Source organism: Chiloscyllium plagiosum, unplaced genomic scaffold, assembly GCF_037043375.1.
Source record: "Chiloscyllium plagiosum isolate Xiang-an unplaced genomic scaffold, Cpla_swu_hap1 HiC_scaffold_3, whole genome shotgun sequence".
Lineage (NCBI taxonomy): Eukaryota > Metazoa > Chordata > Chondrichthyes > Orectolobiformes > Hemiscylliidae > Chiloscyllium > Chiloscyllium plagiosum.
This window is the reverse complement of record NW_028270141.1, coordinates 133067461-133087555: the sequence shown is the minus strand read 5'-3', so window position 1 is coordinate 133087555 and position 20095 is coordinate 133067461. Positions and strand designations below refer to the sequence as shown.

General features: G+C 43.7%; 1 protein-coding gene across 2 annotated transcripts in view; it reads right to left on the bottom strand.

Moving 5' to 3' along the window:
* slc4a1ap (solute carrier family 4 member 1 adaptor protein) overlaps window positions 1–20095 on the bottom strand; it is a 155417-nt gene that overhangs the window by 34245 nt on the left and 101077 nt on the right. For both annotated transcript variants that reach the window (XM_087983468.1, XM_043687239.2), the window contains exon 11: window positions 9447–9657. In XM_087983468.1, coding sequence (XP_087839594.1) covers window positions 9447–9657 — 211 coding nt within the window. The remainder of the gene's footprint in view (window positions 1–9446; window positions 9658–20095) is intronic.

Sequence of the window (20095 nt, the reverse complement as noted above, 5' to 3'; positions counted from 1 at the left end):
GTGGAGTGTCCATTAGTAGATCTGGGGTGCACTGGAAAACTGTTGAGGCAGCATGATCTGGTTTCTCATGTTTCTTGGTCGAACAAAACAGAAAAAGCCCAAACCTTCAACAGTGAAGGATTCTAATGCAATGTGTAAAGTTAACTTGAATCCATATCTTTATTAAATAAAGAATTCTCAATGTCCCATCACTGCATACACAAATTAATCTTCTAAAAGCACACAATGATCTTGGTGTGAATCGAGCTGCTGAGTGCACAATCACAAGTTTTGTTTCTACATACAGGTAAAGTTTTCAAGGAATATGGAACTGAAGCAGGAATATGAACAGCAATGATCTAACTGAGCGGCAGAACAGACTGAAGAGCTAAATGTCATACTCCTGTTTTTGTATTCTGCTCTAATGCTAGTGAAGAAATGTGCCTGCCTAAGGTTCAAGATAGTGTAGCCGCTTGCTTTCATGACAGAGGATGGTAACCAGGGTCATTTCCGAGTTGCCAACTTTTCTGAACTTCTTGCACAACATTTATTCATGTTTGGGGCGATTTGCACACATTTCAGGAGGAGGGCATTACCAAAAGATAAACTAGAACCAGTCCCGTCCCCTTTTACACTGCTGGAAACAAGCGGATTGTAATTGAGGTCAGGCTCCTTGAAGCAGAACACATTCTTTCAAACCTGAACAACTGAAAAACAACGAGTGCGGAGGGTGAAGGCAACCAAGCAAGAAGGAATGATGATTGAGGTCATGCCAAGAAAATTGTGTGCCACCAAGAATAAAACGAAACAATTGATGGAGCAACTGGGCTGATCCAAAAGAATTGGGGTTAAGGTGATACACAATTACTAATAGGAATGAGCTAGCTACAGCATGGCCAAGTGGTGCAAATATTCCATTTGACAAGCTCAACTCATTGGTATAGAACAGCACTTTCACTCTCAAAAACTCCTGCTTGCATTTATTTTTACAGCACCTTTAAGGCACTTCAAAAGGAGTGAAATAAAACAAACTCATTACACAGAGTAACTTCATAACAGTAAAGCAATTCACTTAGATTACTGTAATATGCGGAACTTCTCAGCAATTAAGTAGTTGAGGGACAGTCGGCTACTTCAGAAAGTTCTGAGGGTCACTTGTCCCGAAACGTCAACTCTGATTTCTCTCCACAGATGCTGCCAGACCTGATGAGCTTTTCCAGCAATTTCTATTTTTGTCTCTACTTCAGAAACTTGCTCTAAGTGCCATCTTGTGGTCAAAATCTGTCATTAGACTGTGACAGCTGACATGCCAAAACAAAAAATGTGGCAGAGTGGTAGTGTCTCTAACTCTGGACTGGGCCAAGTCTCATCTACTCCAGAGACATGCAATAGCATAGGTTTTAAAAAAGGAAATGTCTGTATGACAATTTCCAATGGCAATTGTTAACATGCAAGTACCACTGAAGGTTGAGACAGTACACCAGGAAGTGCAAGCGGTCAGCATGATACATTTTTTAAAAATCTGGGAACGAATACTTTCCAATGTAACACAGTATTGAACTTTCACCTTCTTCTATGAGTCTACCGTAAGAAACTGAGCTTTATGAATAATTAAATTGAATTGACTGATCTGTCACATGCACTTTACAGTGAATAATACAGTAAAATACAGTGAAAACCTTCAACAGTTGTCACAATGTGGCACCATTGTAAACAGTCCAAGAATAAAAAGACATACCTGGGAAAAAGTCTATCGTTATTTCTCCGCCTCTGCCATGAGCTGGCTCACCAACGGCACTTGCACCTCCATGCCTCGCTGCCTCCTTCGTCTGACTCACCAATGTAAGAGTTGCCACTCTGTAGGTACATCTCTTTGCCATTGGGCCCAGCACACTGTCGTCAACGCTGGGTCCCGTGCTGAAAGCACACTCACCCTGCAACCAGGAGGCCCCAGCTCAGCTGCTACTGCTGTCTCGCTGATAACCAGGAGCTGCCGCCTCATCAAAAACTAGGAGTCCCTGCTCCGGGGATACCATGCTACCACCGCTATACCACCCCCCATGAGTCCCCACCCTCTGTGTACTGCAACCAGCAGTCCTTGGCTCCACTGTCACGCCAGGCTGCTGCCATCTTGCCTGAAGCCCTGCTCCTGCTGGTTTTCTCCAAGATGTCACCTTGCTAGTATCACCATCTTGAAAGGTCTGCTGCTGCCATCACCTCCGATTACTGGAGGAGCCGAGGCTGCCGCCATTCTGCGTATGGCCCGCTCTTGCTGCTGTGCTGTGCTGGTGCCACCGACTAATCCGCCATAAAAGACTTTGAATAAAAGAAAAAAGCAAGCAGATGGGAGCAGATGAGCATTTGTTCAGCTAGAGGTGATGAGTGGATGATCCATCTCAGCCTCCTCCAGAAGCCCTAAGCATTCCAGACACCAGTCTTTAGCCAATTTGATTCACTCCAAGGAACAGTTGGAGACACTGGATACTGCAAAAAATGTTGGCCCTGACAACATTCCAGCAATAGTACTGAAGACCTGTGCTCTAGAAAGTGCCGGTCCCCTAGCCAAGCTGTTCCAGTACAGTTACAACACTGGCATCTATCCAACAGTGTGGAAAATGGCCCAGATATGCCCTGTACACAGAAAGAACATAACATAGGAACTAGGAGCAGGAGTATGCGGTTCGGCCCTTCGAGCCTGCTCCAACAATCAATTAGATCATGGTTAAACTTTTCGTGGACTCAGCTCCATTTACCTGCGTTTTCACACTATCCGTTAATTCCTTTATTTTTCAAAAAATTAACCACCTTAGCTTAAAAAGTGATTACTGAAGTAGCACCAACTTCTGGGTGAAGAAGTTCCTTCTCAGTTCAGTCCTAAACCTACTTCCTCTAATCTTGAGAGCATGCCCTCTTATCCTAGTCTCACCAATAGTGGAAACATCCTATTTCTATGTTATTGATTCCCTTCATAATTTTATACCTTTCTATAAGATCCCCCACTCATTCTTCTGAATTCCAATGAATATAATCCCAACCTACTCAGCCTCTCCTCATAAGGCAATCCCCATAACTCCGGAATCAACCTAGTGAACCTCCTCTGCACCCTCTCCAGTGCCAGTACATCCTTTCTAAAGTAAGGAGACCTAATCTGCACACAGTACTCCAGGTGTGGCCTCAACAGAACCTTGTACAGCTGTAACATTACCTCTGTGCTTTTAAACCCAACCCCTTTAGCAATGAAGGACAAAATTCCATTTGCCTTCCTAATCACTTGTTGTACCTGCAGACCAACCTTCTGTGATTCATGTACAAGGACACCCAGGTCCCTCTGCAAATCAGCATGCTACAACTTTTTACCATTCAAGTAATAATCTACTTTGCTGTTACTCCTACCAAAATGTATGACTTCACATTTACTAACATTGTATTCCATCAGCCAGACCTTTGCCCACTCACTCAATATATCTATGTTCCTCTGCAACATTTCACAGTCTTCTGCACGCTTTGCTCTGCCACTCATCTTAGTGTCACTGGCAAATTTTGACACCATACACATTATCCCCAACTCCAAATCATCGATATAAATTGCAAATTGTTATAGCCCCAACACCAATCCCTGAGGTACACCACTAGTCACTGATTGCCAGCCAGAATAGCACTCATTTATCCCCACTCTATGCTTCGTGTCAGTCAACCAATCCTCTATCCACGCTAATACTCTATCCCTAACACCATGCATCCTTATCTTATGTAGCAGCCTCACGTGCGGCACCTTGTCAAAGCCTGAAAATGTGTTGCTGGAAAAGCGCAGCAGGTCAGGCAGCATCTCGGGAACAGGAGAATCGACGTTTCGGGCATAAGCCCTTCTTCAGGAATGTCAAAGGCCACAGGACAAATCCAACCCGGCCAATTACTGCCCCAGTAGTCTACTCTCGTCATCAGTAAAGTAATAGAAGGTTTCATCAACAGTGCTATCAAGCTGCACCTGCTCAGCAATAACTTACTCAGTGACACTCAGCCTGGGTTCTGCCAGAACCACTCAGCTCCTGACTTCATTACAGCCTTGGTTCAAAAGAGCTGAATTCCAGAGTTGAGGTGAGAGTAACAGCTCTTGATATCAACTCTGCATATGACCAAGTGTGGTATCAAGGAGCTCTGGCAAAACTGGAATCAATGGGAATCTGGGGGCAAACTCTCTGGCGATTGGAGGCATACATGACACACAGGAAGTTAGTCGTAGTTGTTGGAAATCAATAATCTCAGCTCCAGAACATCGCTGCAGGAGTTCCTCAGGGCAATCTGCTAGGCCTAATCATCTTCAGCTGCTTCATCAATGACTTTCCTTCCACCATAAAGGTCAGAAGTGAGGATTTTTGCCAATGATCGCACAATGTTCAGCACCATTTGCAATTCCTCAGATACTGAAGCAGTCCATGTCCAAGTGCAACAAGATATGGATAATATTCAGGCTTAGTCTGACAAATGGCAAGTACCATTTGTGTCACGAATGCCAGGTTATGACCATCACCAATAAGAGACAATCAAACCACTTCCTTTTGACATTCAATGGAGCTACCAACACTGAATTCCCCCACTGTCAAGATCCTTGGGGTTATCATTGACCAGAAATCAACCGGTTTCACAACATACACACAAAAGCAGCTAGAAATACTGTGGTGAGTAATACACTCCCTGACGCTCCAAAACTTTTCTTCCATCTACGAAATACAAGTCAGGAATGTGATGGAATACTCCCCACTTGCCTGGATGACTGCAGTCCCAACAACACAAGAAGCTGGACGTTATCCAAGACAAAGCAGCCCACTTGACAGGCACTACATCTATAAGCATCCATTCCCTCCACCACTGATGTTCAGTAGCAGAAGTGTGTACTATCTTCAAAATGCAGTGCAGAAATTCACCAAAAAACTTCATACAGCACTGTACAACACCCATGACCACTTTCATCTAGAAGGACAAGAGAGGCAGATATATGGGAACACCACCACCTTCAAGTTCCCACCAAGCAACTCACCATCCTGACTTGCAAATATCGTCTTCCTTCACTGATGTTGGGTCAAAATCCTGGAATTCCCTCCCTGAACGCATTATGGGTCAACGCACAAGTGGACTGCAGTGGTTCAACAAGGCAGCTCACCACCACCACCACAAGGGTAACTAAAGACAGGCAATAAATGCTGGCCACAAATTCCACAAATGAATTAAAAAAAAAATGAAAGAAGTCCTGGGGCCAAAAATCTGCACACAGCCCTTCTACTCTGGCGCCATCTTGAGAGGTGGGCAGGATAAAATATTGAACGTGCAGGTGTAGAATTGTGATCACTTAGAAAAAAACAAACAACCTCTTCCTCTCCCAAAAACAGCAGGCAGAGACAGGGACACACATCAATATTAGCCAAGGATAATAGGGGTATCATGTCGAGATTTCCTGTTCCAGGCTTCCACGGTAATATTTCTGAATCGATAGAATGATGCCTTCCTTTTGTATGATAAGTGTCTGACAGGAGTTAACAAATGAAATAAGCTGAGGGATGTGCAAAGTGATGTACACCTGGGGCAGCAATTCTTCTAACCTTAGCCAGATGTGGTTAAACAAGTGATGGACATGGGATAGGTTGGCAACTCCTAGAAAGAAGGTTTAAAAACAAGTGTCAGGAAGAGGGAGAGTTCAGTCTTCTTCAAATGCAAGAAGAATGGAAGCACCCTGGTTAGCATGGAGTGACAGAGAATATAAATGAAGAACAACGAACCCGCCACCTCCAGGTGTAGAAAATGGCTTCATCCATCTGCTCATCTTCTGGGACTGGCAAACTGTGCTCTCCTGTCATGGGTCATGTGCCTTTTCTGTCTACATCTGACGCACAGGCTCAACAAATTTTTGCTTCTTAAGCAAATTTAGTGTAATTTGTTATGAATGCAATCCTTTGAGCAATCTGTAACTCCCGGACTCAAATCTTAGAAAATGATATTAGAAGTGGGTTACCACATTGGTGAGGGTCTGCTAGCTCAGTTGGCTGGATGGTTGGTTGGCAATGCAGAATGATGCTACAGTGGGTTCAGTTCACAGACTGGCTGAGGTTATCATGAAGGACTCTTCTTCTCAACCTCTCCCCTTGCCTGAAGAGTGATGACCCTCACCACCTCCTTTCAGCTCTCACTAATGAAAGAGCAGTCTTGTAAGACTATGGCTACTTTATCATACCAGATCAGGTCATGGTTGATAGGGGAAATTATGATTGCATTATCAGTAAGCATGTCAGGAAATTAAAGCATAATCGAAAGAAATGATGAGAAAGGTTGAGACAAAGTCTGGTCAACAAGTGCACTTTAAAAATGTTAAGTGAATACTGACACCACATTAGGTCAATGAGAAAGAAGGGGGTAAAAGGGGCCCCAAATACAGCACAAGATTCTACTTACTGATAACTCAGGATCATTCCCTCTCCAGCAAAATGGAGTGAGTGGACAACAAATACATTTTACAGATGAAGATTATAAAATTAATCACTGTTTGTTGCACCAGTGTGGTCTTCAGATCTGACTCTGGATTAGTGGTGCTGGAGGAGCACAGCAGTTCAGGCAGCATCCGAGGAGCAGCGAAATCGATGTTTCAGGCAAAGGCCCTTCATCAGGAATAAAGGTAGAGAGCCTAAAGCGTGGAGAGATAAGCTAGAGGAGGTTGGGGGTGGGGAGAAAGTAGCATAGAGTACAATAGGTGAGTGGGGGAGGGGATGAAGGTGATAGGTGAGGGAGTAGAGGGTGGAGTGAATAGGTGGAAAAGGAGATAGGCAGGTAGGACAAGTCATGGGGACAGTGCTGAACTGGAAGTTTGGAACTAGGGTGAGGTGGGGGAAGGGGAAATGAGGAAACTGTTGAAGTCCACATTGATGCCCTGGGGTTGAAGTGTTCCGAGGCGGAAGATGAGGCATTCTTCCTCCAGGCGTCTGGTGGTGAGGGAGCGGCGGTGAAGGAGGCCCAGGATCTCCATGTCCTCGGCAGAGTGGGAGGGGGAGCTGAAATGTTGGGCCACGGGGCGGTGTGGTTGATTGGTGCGGGTGTCTCGGAGATGTTCCCTAAAGCGCTCTGCTCGGAGGCGCCCAGTCTCCCCAATGTAGAGGAGACCGCATCGGGAGCAACGGATACAATAAATGATATTAGTGGATGTGCAGGTAAAACTTTGATGGATGTGGAAGGCTCCTTTAGGGCCTTGGATAGAGGTGAGGGAGGAGGTGTGGGCGCAGGTTTTACAGTTCCTGCGGTGGCAGGGGAAGGTGCCAGAATGGGAGGATGCGTTGTAGGGGGGGGGGGGGGCGTGGACCTGACCACGTAGTCACGGAGGGAACGGTCTTTGCGGAAGGCGGAAAGGGGTGGGGAGGGAAATATATCCCTGGTGGTGGGTTCTTTTTGGAGGTGGCGGAAATGTCGGCGGATGATTTGGTTTATGCGAAGGTTGGTAGGGTGGAAGGTGAGCACCAGGGGCGTTCTGTCCTTGTTACGGTTGGAGGGATAGGGTCTGAGGGCGGAGGTGCGGGATGTGGACGAGATGCGTTGGAGGGCATCTTTAACCGCGTGGGAAGGGAAATTGCGGTCTCTAAAGAAGGAGGCCATCTGGTGTGTTCTGTGGTGGAACTGGTCCTCCTGGGAGCAGATACGGTAGAGGCGGAGGAAGTGGGAATATGGGATGGCATTTTTGCAAGAGGTAGCATGGGAAGAGGTGTAATCCAGGTAGCTGTGGGAGTAAATTTAAGGTCAGGATGGAATGTGTTGGTGAAGTTGATGAATTGCTGAACCTCCTCGCGGGAGCACGAGGTGGCGCCAATGCAGTCATCAATGTAGTGGAGGAAGAGGTGGGGAGTGGTGCCGGTGTAATTACGGAAGATGGACTGTTCTATGTAGCCAACAAAGAGACAGGCATAGCTGGGGCCCATACGTGTGCCCATGGCTATCCCTTTGGTCTGGAGGAAGTGGGAGGATTCAAAGGCGAAATTGTTAAGGGTGAGGACCAGTTCGGACAAACGAATAAGAGTGTCGGTGGAAGGGTACTGTTGGGGATGTCTGAAGAGGAAAAAACGGAGGGCTTGGAAGCCCTGGACATGGCGGATGGAGGTGTAGAGGGATTGGATATCCATGGTGAAGATGAGGCATTGGGGGCCGGGGAAACGGAAGTCTTGGAGGAGGTGGAGGGTATGGGTGGTGTCTTGAATGTATGTGGGGAGTTCCTGGACTAGGGGGGGATAGGACTGTGTCGAGGTAGGTAGAGATGAATTCAGTGGGGCAGGAGCATGCTGAGACAATGGGTCAGCCAGGGTGATCAGGCTTGTGGATCTTGGGAAGGAGGTAGAACCGGGCAGTGCGGGGTTCCCGGACTATGCGGTTGGAAGCTGTGAGTGGGAGATCTCCTGAGGTGATGAGGTTCTGTATGGTCTGGGAGATGATGGTTTGGTGATGGGGGGTGGGGTCATGGTCAAGGGGGCAGTAGGAAGAGGTGTCCTCGAGTTGACGTTTGGCTTCAGCGGTGTAGCGGTCAGTGCGCCAGACTACCACTGCACCCCCTTTATCCGCTGGCTTGATGGTGAGGTTGGGATTGGAGCAGAGGGATTGGAAGGCTGTGCGTTGTGAGGGTGAGAGGTTGGAGTGGGAGAGGGGGGATAGACAGGTTGAGACGGTTAATGTCCTGGCGGCAGTTGGAAATGAAGAGGTCGAGGGCAGGTAATAGGTCAGCGCATTGTGAAAAGGAAGCTCGGAGGAAAAGGAAGAAGTGAAGAGGATTGTGAAAGTAAACTCGGAGTTAAATACTCATTGCCATTCGAGCTATGATTTGTGATCTACTATATTTAAACTTAAAAATTAGGATTGAATGTGTTTTTCAGTGCTTGGGAAATTGGTTGGATTGAGTTTGACAGCATTGAGAAGCTAAATTAATTTAGGATGATTAAGCAATCAATCAATCACTTCAACAGGATCACCATTTTTTTCCATGTAGTATTTCACAAAAAAAGAACATTGTGAAGAAAAAGGATGCTGGATTATTCCTCGAGCATTTTGATTATTTATTAAAAGGTTTGAGAACAGGTGGAGCTGCAGTTTTTCCTAGCTCTGATATTTTTCTCCTTCATGCTGTGATTTTTACTGAGGTATGGTACCAGCAGCTCCAACCTTACTGCTTATCATGTGCAAATGTCAAAGGTGAGCACCGTGAAACTACTCAAGCACTGACAATATCAAAGCCACTCATTATTGTGTTCGTAATTGACGACCACTCAGTGGGATGGTACATCAGGAGCAAGAATGAAGCCAATTGTATCTTTCTTTCTCTAACACAAAGGCATGATGGCCTCCTGTAGCACATCTGCAGCTGCCTGTAGTGAGATTAATAAAGGAAACTTGGAGAGCTCCCTCTTGCTGGTCCATGCTGCCAGAAGTTAACGATTCATGTCTTAACTCACCGTTATCCTGGCTGGGATTCTCCATTAAATCAGTGGGGTAAGATAGGCCTGCCTCTTGTTCTGTCTCTTGCCCTTGGGTCAAACCAGTAGACTTGTTCTTTAGCACTTCTTCCTTTTCCTCTTCCTCTTCCTCCTCCTCCTCTTCAACTACTTGGCTTTCCTTCATGTTAAAACAACTACTAGGTGGCTCAGGGCGTTTAGGTGGCAATCTCTGTATGGAAATCAATGATATAAACAGTTTTTTTAAAAATGCCACCAAGGTTTGGAACGCTTTTCTTTCAAGAACAGAATAATTTGTCATTAAGCCCAAACAATGCAACATTTTATACAGAATAATATTGTCAAATGCCTATTCAGCAGCTGCTTTATCTCATCAAAATTGCTCTTTTATTTGTTCATAGGATGTGGATGTCACGGGCAAGACCAGTTTATGTCGCTCAATCCCACTTCTCCAGAGAAGGTGGAGATGTGCCCTGATCCTGGACTGTTACAATCCTTCAGATGTAGAGGCTGCCACAGTGCTATTAGGGAGTTCCAGTATTTGGACTGAGATGATGAAGAAACAATAACATAGTTCCAATTCAGAATGATCTGTGGCTTGGGGGGTAATTGAAAATGCTGATGCTCCCACACATCTCCTGCTCTGTGCTTCCAGGTGGTAGGGGAAATGGGTTTGGAATGTGCAGTCAGAGAAGTCAGGATGAGTTACTGCACTACATCTTACAGTCATAGAGATGTACAGCATGGAAATAGACCCTTCGGTCCAACCCGTCCATGCCAACTAGATATCCCAACCCAATCTAGACCCACCTGCCAGCACCCGGCCCATATCCCTCCAAACCCTTCCTATTCATATACCCAACCAAATGCCTCTTAAATGTTGCAATTATACCAGACTCCACCACATCCTCTGGCAGCTCATTCCATACACGTACTACCCTCTGCGTGAAAATGTTGCCCCTTAGGTCTCTTTTATATCTTTCCCCTCTCACCCTAAACCTATGCCCTCTAGTTCTGGACTCCCTGACCCCAGTGAAAAGACCTTGTCTATTTATCCTATCCATGCCCCTCATAATTTTGTAAACCTCTATAAGGTCACCCCTCAGCCTCCGACGCTCCAGGGAAAACAGCCCCAGCCTGTTCAGCCTCTCCCTGTAGCTCAGATCCTCCAACCCTGGCAACATCCTTGTAAATCTTTTCTGAACCCTTTCAAGTTTCACAACATCTTTCCGATAGGAAGGAGACCAGAATTGCACGCAATACTCCAACAGTGGCCTAACCAATGCCCTATACAGCTGCAACATGACCTCCCAACTCCTGTACTCAATACTCTGACCAATAAAGGAAAGCATACCAAACGCCGCCTTCACTATCCTATCTACCTGCGACTCCACTTTCAAGGAGCTATGAACCTGCAATCCAAGGTCTCTTTGTTCAGCAACACGCCCTTGGACCTTACATTAAGTGTATAAGTCCTGCTAAGATTTGCTTTCCCAAAATGCAGCACCACACATTTATCTAAATTAAACTCTATCTGCAAGTCCTTAACCCATTGGCCCACCTGATCAAGATCACGTTGTAATCTGAGGTAACCTTCTTCATTGTCCACTACATGTCCAATTTTGGTGTCATCTGCAAACTTAATAACTATACCTCTTATGCTCACACCCAAATCATTTATATAAATGATGAAAAGTAATGACCCAGCACCAGTCCTTCTGGCACTCCACTGGTCACAGGCCTCCAGTCTGAAAAACAACCCTCCACCATCAGCCTCTGTCTTCTACCTTTGAGCCAATTCTGGATCCAAATGTTCTCCCTCTATTCCACGAGATCTAACCTTGCTAACCAGTCTCCCATGGGGAACCTTGTCACATAGAGAGTGAAGTGACACCACATTTTCCTAAAATTCATTTGGTTTCCTTTGGGATTTGTCCAGAAATTAGCATTCATCTTTTTCATTTGCACCAAGTTTATAATTAAATATATAATAAGATTTTAAAATACTTTGGATATAATTAAAAATAACCTTTATTTCAGGTCTAGTTGCCTTCCTTAAGCATAAGCTAACCCTGAAACATGTGAATCTCGAATTGATTTGCTCCCAGAACAGTTCTAATGGAAACGTCAGTTCTCTAGACTTTATCAGGCAGTATTCGGTACAAAACCCAACTGCGGAAACTAAGAAGGTGGGTGCAGCATTCACCTCTGTTGGCTTGAGAGAACCAGGTTAAAATTCCCAATTTCAACAATTTTCCTTATTGTGATCTGGTAGTTTTGGCAGTGATGATGCATTGTGCTCTGGTCAGGAATTTCACACATCATTTGGGACAAATTTGCTTACTTGATTGAGACCCCATTCATCATCTTAATTATTCAGTCCCTACACCACCAGCAGACCATGGTATGGACCATCTACAAAATGCACTGCAGCAAGTTGCCAAAGCTTCTTCATTAATATCTCCAAAACCAGTGAACTTTATCACCAAGTAAATCAAAGGAGGTAGATAGAGGAGAACATTGCCACCTCCAAGATGCACACCTTCCTAACTTAGAAATATATTGTGTTTCTTAATTATCACTTAGTCAAAATTCAGGAGCTCTGCTTAATAGCAGTATGACAGTATTTTCAAAGCACTGCTTGTGGCTGAAAAGACAGCTCACCATCAACATCCTAAGATTAACCAGGATTTGGAAGTAAAAGTAGGACATGCAACATTGCTAATATCCCATGAAAAATACCAGCTCGCATTGGGGTAGGTCTTTAAGGGGTGATGTAATGGTAATACCAACACAAATTGTAATCCTCAGGATAATGTTTTAGAGACTTGGGTTTGAATCCCACCATGGCAGATAATTTGAATCCAATTTCAAAAAAAGTCTGGAATTAAAAGCTGGTCGATATTGTAAATACCCATCTGGTTCATTAATACCCTTTAGGGAGGGAAATCCGTTACCTTTATCTGGTCTGGCCCACATGTGACCACTAACCAAGCAAGTGGTTGACCCTTAACTGACTCTGAACTGGCCCTACAGATCAGGTAGTTCAAGTAGAAGTTAGGGATGGCAAATAATTACTGGCCTGGTCAGCATCATTTCTAGTCCAAGAACAAATAGAAACAAAACTTAAGGATCTGCTGAAGTACACAATTGACAAAGCTATACAATTAATTAATAAAATATATTCCACAATTATAGTCACCGTTGCAAGATACCAATCATACAAAGGTGAAAAAAATTACTCTGCAATTTAAAACACCAACTAAAGACAGATCCAGGCACATTGTACATCAAAGTAAAAGAAATGAATCCCTAGAGCTCTTGACCAGAAACAGCAAGTGACAACTCTTTTAATTTGCCTTGATAAGCCTTAATCCCAACCTTATCAATGGCACCCCTACTGTATCAGCATTACACTTCCGTCTCTAACAGCTGCCACTTTAATGACACCTCTAAATTAAGATTGCCAATTTGTGTCAAATCACTAGCAACTGTGTTTAATGGGCTCACACTTGTTGATCTGAACATGGACAGGGTCATTTTATGTAAGACTCTTTACAACCAGCTGAAATTTGAAAGTTTTGACATGTCAGCCTAGGCTGGGTTGAAACTCTGATTCCAGAAGAATAAGATAATTTCGCAACTTTGAACAAAATAATGAGATATTTTACAAGTATATCAAGAAAAATGGAAAGCTGTGATGCGCCATTAGAGGTTAGACAGGACAATACCACAGGTTAACATGGAAGAGATGGCAGAAATAAGTGTTTTGGTTTGATTTTTACCAGATTGAAAAGGCAAACATGACTTTGAATGATGAGCTGAATAATGGGATAAGAACATTTGAAATAAAAGTGGTGATGTATTGAATGAACTAAACAAACTCAAAAAGGATAAAGACACTGATCTAGATTTTATCCACATATTTTAAAGAATTTAGGGAACTGATGCCAGAGACATTAATACTCATATTTAAGATTTCATTAAATAAAGATACGGTGGCGGCATGGTGGCACAGTGGTTCAATTCCCGCCTCAGGCGACTGACTGTGTGGAGTTTGCACGTTCTCCCCGTGTCTGCGTGGGTTTCCTCCGGGTGCTCCGGGTTCCTCCCACAGTCCAAAATGTGCAGGTTAGGTGAATTGGCCATGTTAAATTGCCCGTAGCGTTAGGTAAGGGGTAAATGTAGGAGAATGGGTCTGGGTGGGTTGCGGGTCGGTGTGGACTTGTTGGGCCGAAGGGCCTGTTTCCACACTGTAAGTAATCTAATCTAATCTAATTCAGCAGGTATAAAGGGAAAGGTAAAGTTGCCATAGTCTTAAGAGACCACAGGGCTGCTCTCTCATTTCAGAGGGATGACGAGTAGTGTTTTAACCTGTGGGGAGAGGTTGAGAAGGTGAGTCATTCATGTAGTGCCAAAAGACTAGCAGATGGCTAATTAGATTACATTAGATTACATTACAGTGTGGAAACAGGCCCTTCGGCCCAACAAGTCCACACCGACCCGCCGAAGCGAAACCCACACATACCCCTACATTTACCCCTTACCTAACACTATGGGCAATTTAGTATGGCCAATTCACCTGACCCTGCACATCTTTGTGACTGTGGGAGGAAACCGGAGCACCCGGAGGAAACCCACGCAGACACGGGGAGAACGTGCAAACTCCACACAGTCAGTCGCCCGAGGCGGGAATTGAACCCGGATCTCTGGCGCTGTGAGGCGCCAGATAGAAATAATGTAATTTCTATATTTAAGGATCAGAACTGGAAATATCCAGTTAAAAATCACACAACAGCAGGTTATAGTCCAACAGGTTTAATTAGAAGCACACTAGCTTTTGGAGCGACGCTCCTTCATCAGGGATTCAATCACCTGATGAAGGAGCGTCGCTCCAAAAGCTAGTGCTTCCAATTAAACCAGTTGGACTATAACCTGGTGTTGTGTGATTTTTAACTTTGTACACCCCAGTCCAACACCGGCATCTCCAAATCATGGAATTATCCAGGGAACCATAGACAAGTCAGCTTAACATTAATGGTAGGAAAATAATGAATCCATACAAGAGGACGGAATAGAAAAAAATGATAAATTAGAAAGATAATAATAGACTGTGCAAATGGATTTCAAAAGGCAAAATCTTGCTTGATCAACCTTAATGGATTTTTTGTGAAGGTAACAAACCAAGTAGACAATGACAATGCCTTACAACGGATATAATTTATATTGATTTAAAAAATTCTTTCATAAGTTGGCCCACAAGAAAAAGGGACAAAGAAGACAGAGTAAGATCAAATGGAAGAAAGAATGTCTGGTTTTAAGATGGAAAGTAGAGAATGGAAGCAGAAAATGGGATTAATTAGCAATTACTTGGAGTAGAATAGGAGAGTGTTACATCGTGGAATGTGTGCATTGCTAGCAATTCCAATATTTGTTATTTAACTTTGGTTGCTCTTAAACTGAATGGCTTGCTAGACTATAGCAGAGGGTAGTTAATAAATTTAATTACATTGCTGTGGGTCTGAAGTTGCATATAGGTCACACCAGATAAAGGTGGTAAATTTCCTTCCCTGAAGGACATTAGCAAACAAAATTAATTTTTACAACAATTTTCATGCTTTCAATTCCAGATTTTATTAAACAGTCATAGAGTTGTATAGAATTGTCTGAAACAGACCCTTGAATCCAACTCGTCCATGCTGACCAGATATCATAAATTAATCTGGTCCCATTTGCCAGCATTTGGCCCATATCTCTCTAAAGCCTTCCTATTCATATACCCATTCAAATGCCTTTTAAATGCTGTAATTGTATCAGTCTCCACCAATTCCTCTGGGAACTCATTCCACACATGCACCACTTTGTGTGAAAACGTTGCCCCTTAGGTCCCTTTTAAATCTTTCCCCTCTCACCCTAAACTTATACCCTCAAGTTCTGGATTCCCCTAGCCCAGGGAAAAGACCCTTGTCTACCTACCCTATCCGTGCCCCTCATGATCTTAAACCTCTAAGATCACCCCTCAGCTTCCAATGCTCCAGGGAAAACAGCCCAAGCCTATTCAGCCTCTCCCTATAGCTCAAACCCTTCAACCTGTTATTAATTAACCCATGTCGAGGTTTACAAAATTATGAGGGGCATGGATAGGATAAATAGACAAAGTATTTTCCCTGGGGTCGGGGAGTCCAGAACTAGAGGGCATAGGTTTAGGATGAGAGGGAAAAGATATAAAAGAGACCTAAGGGGCAACCTTTTCACACAGCAGGTAGTACGGGTATGGAATGAGCTGCCAGAGGATGTGGTGGAAGTTGGTACAATTGCAACATTTAAGAGGCATTTGGATGGGTATATGAATAGGAAGGGTTTGGAGGGATATGGGCCAGGTGCTGGCAGGTGGGACTAGATTGGGTTGGGATATCTGTTCAGCATGGACAGGTTGGACCGAAGGGTCTGTTTCCATGCTGTACATCTCCATGACCCGAAGACACTAGTTTGGGCCTCTGCATTACTAGTCTACATTTCCACTGTACCATCATTATTCCCTCCATGAGGGCAACCATTGTTCACAATTTCCATTTAACAATTTGGGCTTTGAAATCAAAGAAACAATTTCTAAATTCCAACCAACCAACCAATACTAAATTTGGGAGAATAATCACAACCATTGTGAATGATTGCAACAAATTACAGAAAATATTAATGTAATTGTAGCAAGGGTAAATACTTATTAAATAAAGTTTAATGCAAATAAATGAGATAGTATATTTTGATAACAAAAATAGAAAGTCACTTATTACTTGCAAGGTACAGTCCAATCTCGGTGAGTATTTTGAAACCAATTTTGCCCCATCAAACTTGGGCCCCAAACTTTTTACTACAATCAGGGATAACTGAACCAACTGCTTCTCATAAGAGACCAGAACTGAAGTTGTACAATTAATATGTAAAGGTTCCCTGGTATAGGGTCTCAGTCCAGTCGAGGTTTTACACAAACCTAAGGGTTGGAGTCCAGAATGAATTTTTTAAAAGACTAATAATAATACAGCCACGCCGATGTCAACCTCCATTAGAACAAACTGAACATTCACTGGATGTTTATTTTGATAGATTCCGATTTGAATATCACTAAGCAATTTAACTGCTCCAAACCTGATGCATGACTTTCCAGGGTGTGTACTCTCCTGGATACCAGCCTATGGGTTCTCTTACTCAATTTAGGTCTAGTAGGTCTCTTTTGTTGTTTTGAGACCACATACTGGCACCTTGCTGGCCCTGATCTTGACTTTTATTTAAAACCATTTGGCTGAGGCTTGGCTTTGTTTTGGAGTTTTACTGCGGGCTGACCTAGAGTTCCGCTGTCCAGGATATGTTCCAAGTTAGGCTGTGTAATGCCTTCACTCAAGTGATGTTCCTAAACTCAGTCAGATTGGCGATGGTGTCCAATTCCATCAGAACACCCTGCTCCACTTGCTGCATTTTCCAATGGTAACGCCAGTCGTAGTGCCTGTTTGAAGTCCAGTTGGGATATTAATCTCACTCTTGTCGCCACTGAAATAACTACAGAGAGGCCAGTATCCCGTCAACCTTTATTTACACTTGGAGAGTCCTTGACACTGATCCAGCTCCCTCAGAGCTAGCTCGGAGAGTGAACAGGATGTCAGACACTCCTGTTTTTATCTGTCAGCCAGGCTTCCTGATTGGAGGCAGGTTAATTGCCCCAAATCAGGGAAGACATATTGTATGAAGTCCACCTGGCTGACCATGTGGAAAATTTCTATAGTCTTCACCTAAAGCTAGGTTAGATTGTGGGACTTCCTCCCACATTCCAGGGGCGAGTCGGTTGAAGTAAATATCATGACCACATTTAAGGGGAAACTTGATAGGCACGAGTCATAAAGGAATGGGTGGTCAAATGGCAATATTGGATGAGAGGAGATGGGGACAGGGGATGCATGAGTGCAGCATAAAAATCTGTATGGGCTGATTATGCTGTACAGCCTATTTCTATGCCATATAATGAAAGAAAATATACTTTAAACAGTGAAATAAGTCACTGAGTCAACATAATGAATTCTTTGGCTCTCCAGATTATAAACCAGAATGGAATAACTCTGGAAATAGGCATTTTATTTACTGGATGGTAAAATATTTTTCAAAATCAGTCAGTCATGGTAATGTACAGAAGTCCATTTTCCTTGAAGTTGCAAAGTGAGTACATAAAATTCATGTGTTTCTTTTTAAAACAGCTGATTGTTTAGAACAGGTGAAAATATAAACTATAGATTTTTTTAAATGTTGAAAATTTCAGTATTTGCCACTAAACCAGCTCCTCCAGGCACAGGCCCTACATAGATCAAAGCCTGGCACTGTCCTGTAAAACTTAAGATTTAGTTTTGTACTTGGAAGATTTGAGTGTCAAAACAGCTACTAAAATTAAATTTGACATTTTGTAACTATGTTTGAGTAAGCATATTTGGAGCTTGGATCAGCTGAAATCCAAACTTTGAAAATGCTGCATGCTCAGTCTGATTAATGGGCTGCAAAATGAACTGCTACAAATTAAACACAGCTCCAGTGTTGGGGTCAATGGAATAATGAGCCCTCCACCCTCAAAAGGGCTCTGCTTTACACAGTGAACTCACCCCCACCAAACTCGCCCTCTCCCACTTGCTGTGGGCATGCTATTGACCCTGAACGTTTCAGCAACTTACAAAAACAATTCCTTTTGCCTAGCTCTTCCCTTCTCAGCATCTCTCTCTTTCTTGTTCAGTGATAACGTCTGTCACATCTCAGTTGGAAAGTTATGGATTTAAGCCTTAGTCCCGAGACTCAGTGCAAATTCAGTTTCATTCTTCAGTGCATTGCTGAGGCAGTGTGTTTCAGTTTGGCTATTCTTGGGAATGTGGGCATCATCAGTTAGGCCAGCGTTTATTGCCCATCCTAGTGGCCGAGGTGGTGGTGAGCTGTCTTCTTGAACCGCTGCAGGTCATGTCCTGCAGTTAGCCCCACAATGTCATTAGGGAGGGAATTCCAGGATTTTAACCAAACAACACTGAGGGAATGGTTATACGTTTCCAAGTCAGAATGGTGAATGGCTTGGAGGGGAACTTGCAGGTGGTGGTGTTCCCATGTATCTGAGCCCTTATCCTTTCAGATAGAAGTGGTTATGGGTATGGAAGGTGCTGTCTAAGGACCTTTAGTAAATTTTTGCAGTACATCTTGTAGATGACATATACTGCTACTATAGAATGTCACTGGTGGAGGGTATGAATGTTTGTGGATATGGTGCAAATCAAACGTGCTGCATTTTTCCTGGATAATGTCAAGTGTTGAGTGTTTTTGGAGCTGCACTTATGCAATGCAGGAAAATGCGGAGTGGTCCATCACACTCCTGACTTATGTTTTGTTGATAGTGGACAGGGTTTGGGGAGTCAGGTGATGAGTTACTCACTAGTTTCTGATCAGCTCTTGTAGCCACTGTGTTAGTAAGGCTTGTTCAGTTTAGATTCTGGTCAAATGGTGGCACCAGAATGTGGATATTTGGGGAATTCAGAGATGGTAATTGGATTGACCGCTGGGAGGATGGTTAGATTGCCTCTGGTTGGAAATAGTCATTGCCTGGCATTTGAACAGTGAATATGTTACTTTCAACTATTCAGCCCATATTTGGATATCATTCAGGTCTTACTGTACTTACAGTAAGATGACATCTGAGATGTCACGAATGACACTGAACTTCATGCAATTGTTGAACATCTCCACTTCTGACTCTATGATGGAGTGAAGATCATTGATAAAGCAAGTGGAGATGGCTTAGCCTCAGATACTACAGGTAGACAACCCTTTATCCAAAATCCTGAAATCTGAAAAGTTCTAAAGTCTGAAGATTTTTTGTGAAGTTTTTTTTCTCATTAACAAGGTTGTTTAACATGCAAACAGTTAACCCAAGTCGATACCGACTCTATGCGTGTCACTCAGATGCAGCACAGAGAGGTGTGGCCCAGCACTGGCAGGCTTTAATTCTGTCTCCAAGGCGCAACTTACTCAGTGAGTCTGTTCCTCAGTGAAGACTTTTTAAAATTTCACCACCAAACTGCCTCATATTCCGAAATTCGAAAAATTCTGAATTCTGAAAACCAGCTGGTCCCGAGCATTTCGGATAAGGGATTGCGCACCTGTACCCTGAGGGACTCCGTAGACATGTCCTTGAGTTGACATGACTGACCTCTAACAACCACAAGCATCTTCCTATGTGCTTTCTGTAACTCCAAGCGCAGATTTCTCTGATTCTCACCGACTCCAGTTTTGCTAGGGCTCTTTGATGCCATGCTCAGTCAAATGTGCCTTGATGCCAAGCACAGTCACTCTCATTTCACCCATGGAACTAAGCTCTTTTGTACATGTTTAAACCAAGGTTGTAATGAGGAGAAGAACTGGTTGGTTCTGGCTGAACCCAAACTGAGCTTCAACGAGCAGCTTATTGCTGAGCAGGTGTTGCAATAGCACTATTGACGACAACTTCCATTACTTTACCAATGGCAGAGTAGACTGATGGCATGGTAATTGACCTGGTTGGACTTATCCTGCTTTGAGTGTGGCGGATGTGTCTGACCAATCTTCTACATTGCTGGGCCTGTGTTGTAACTACACTG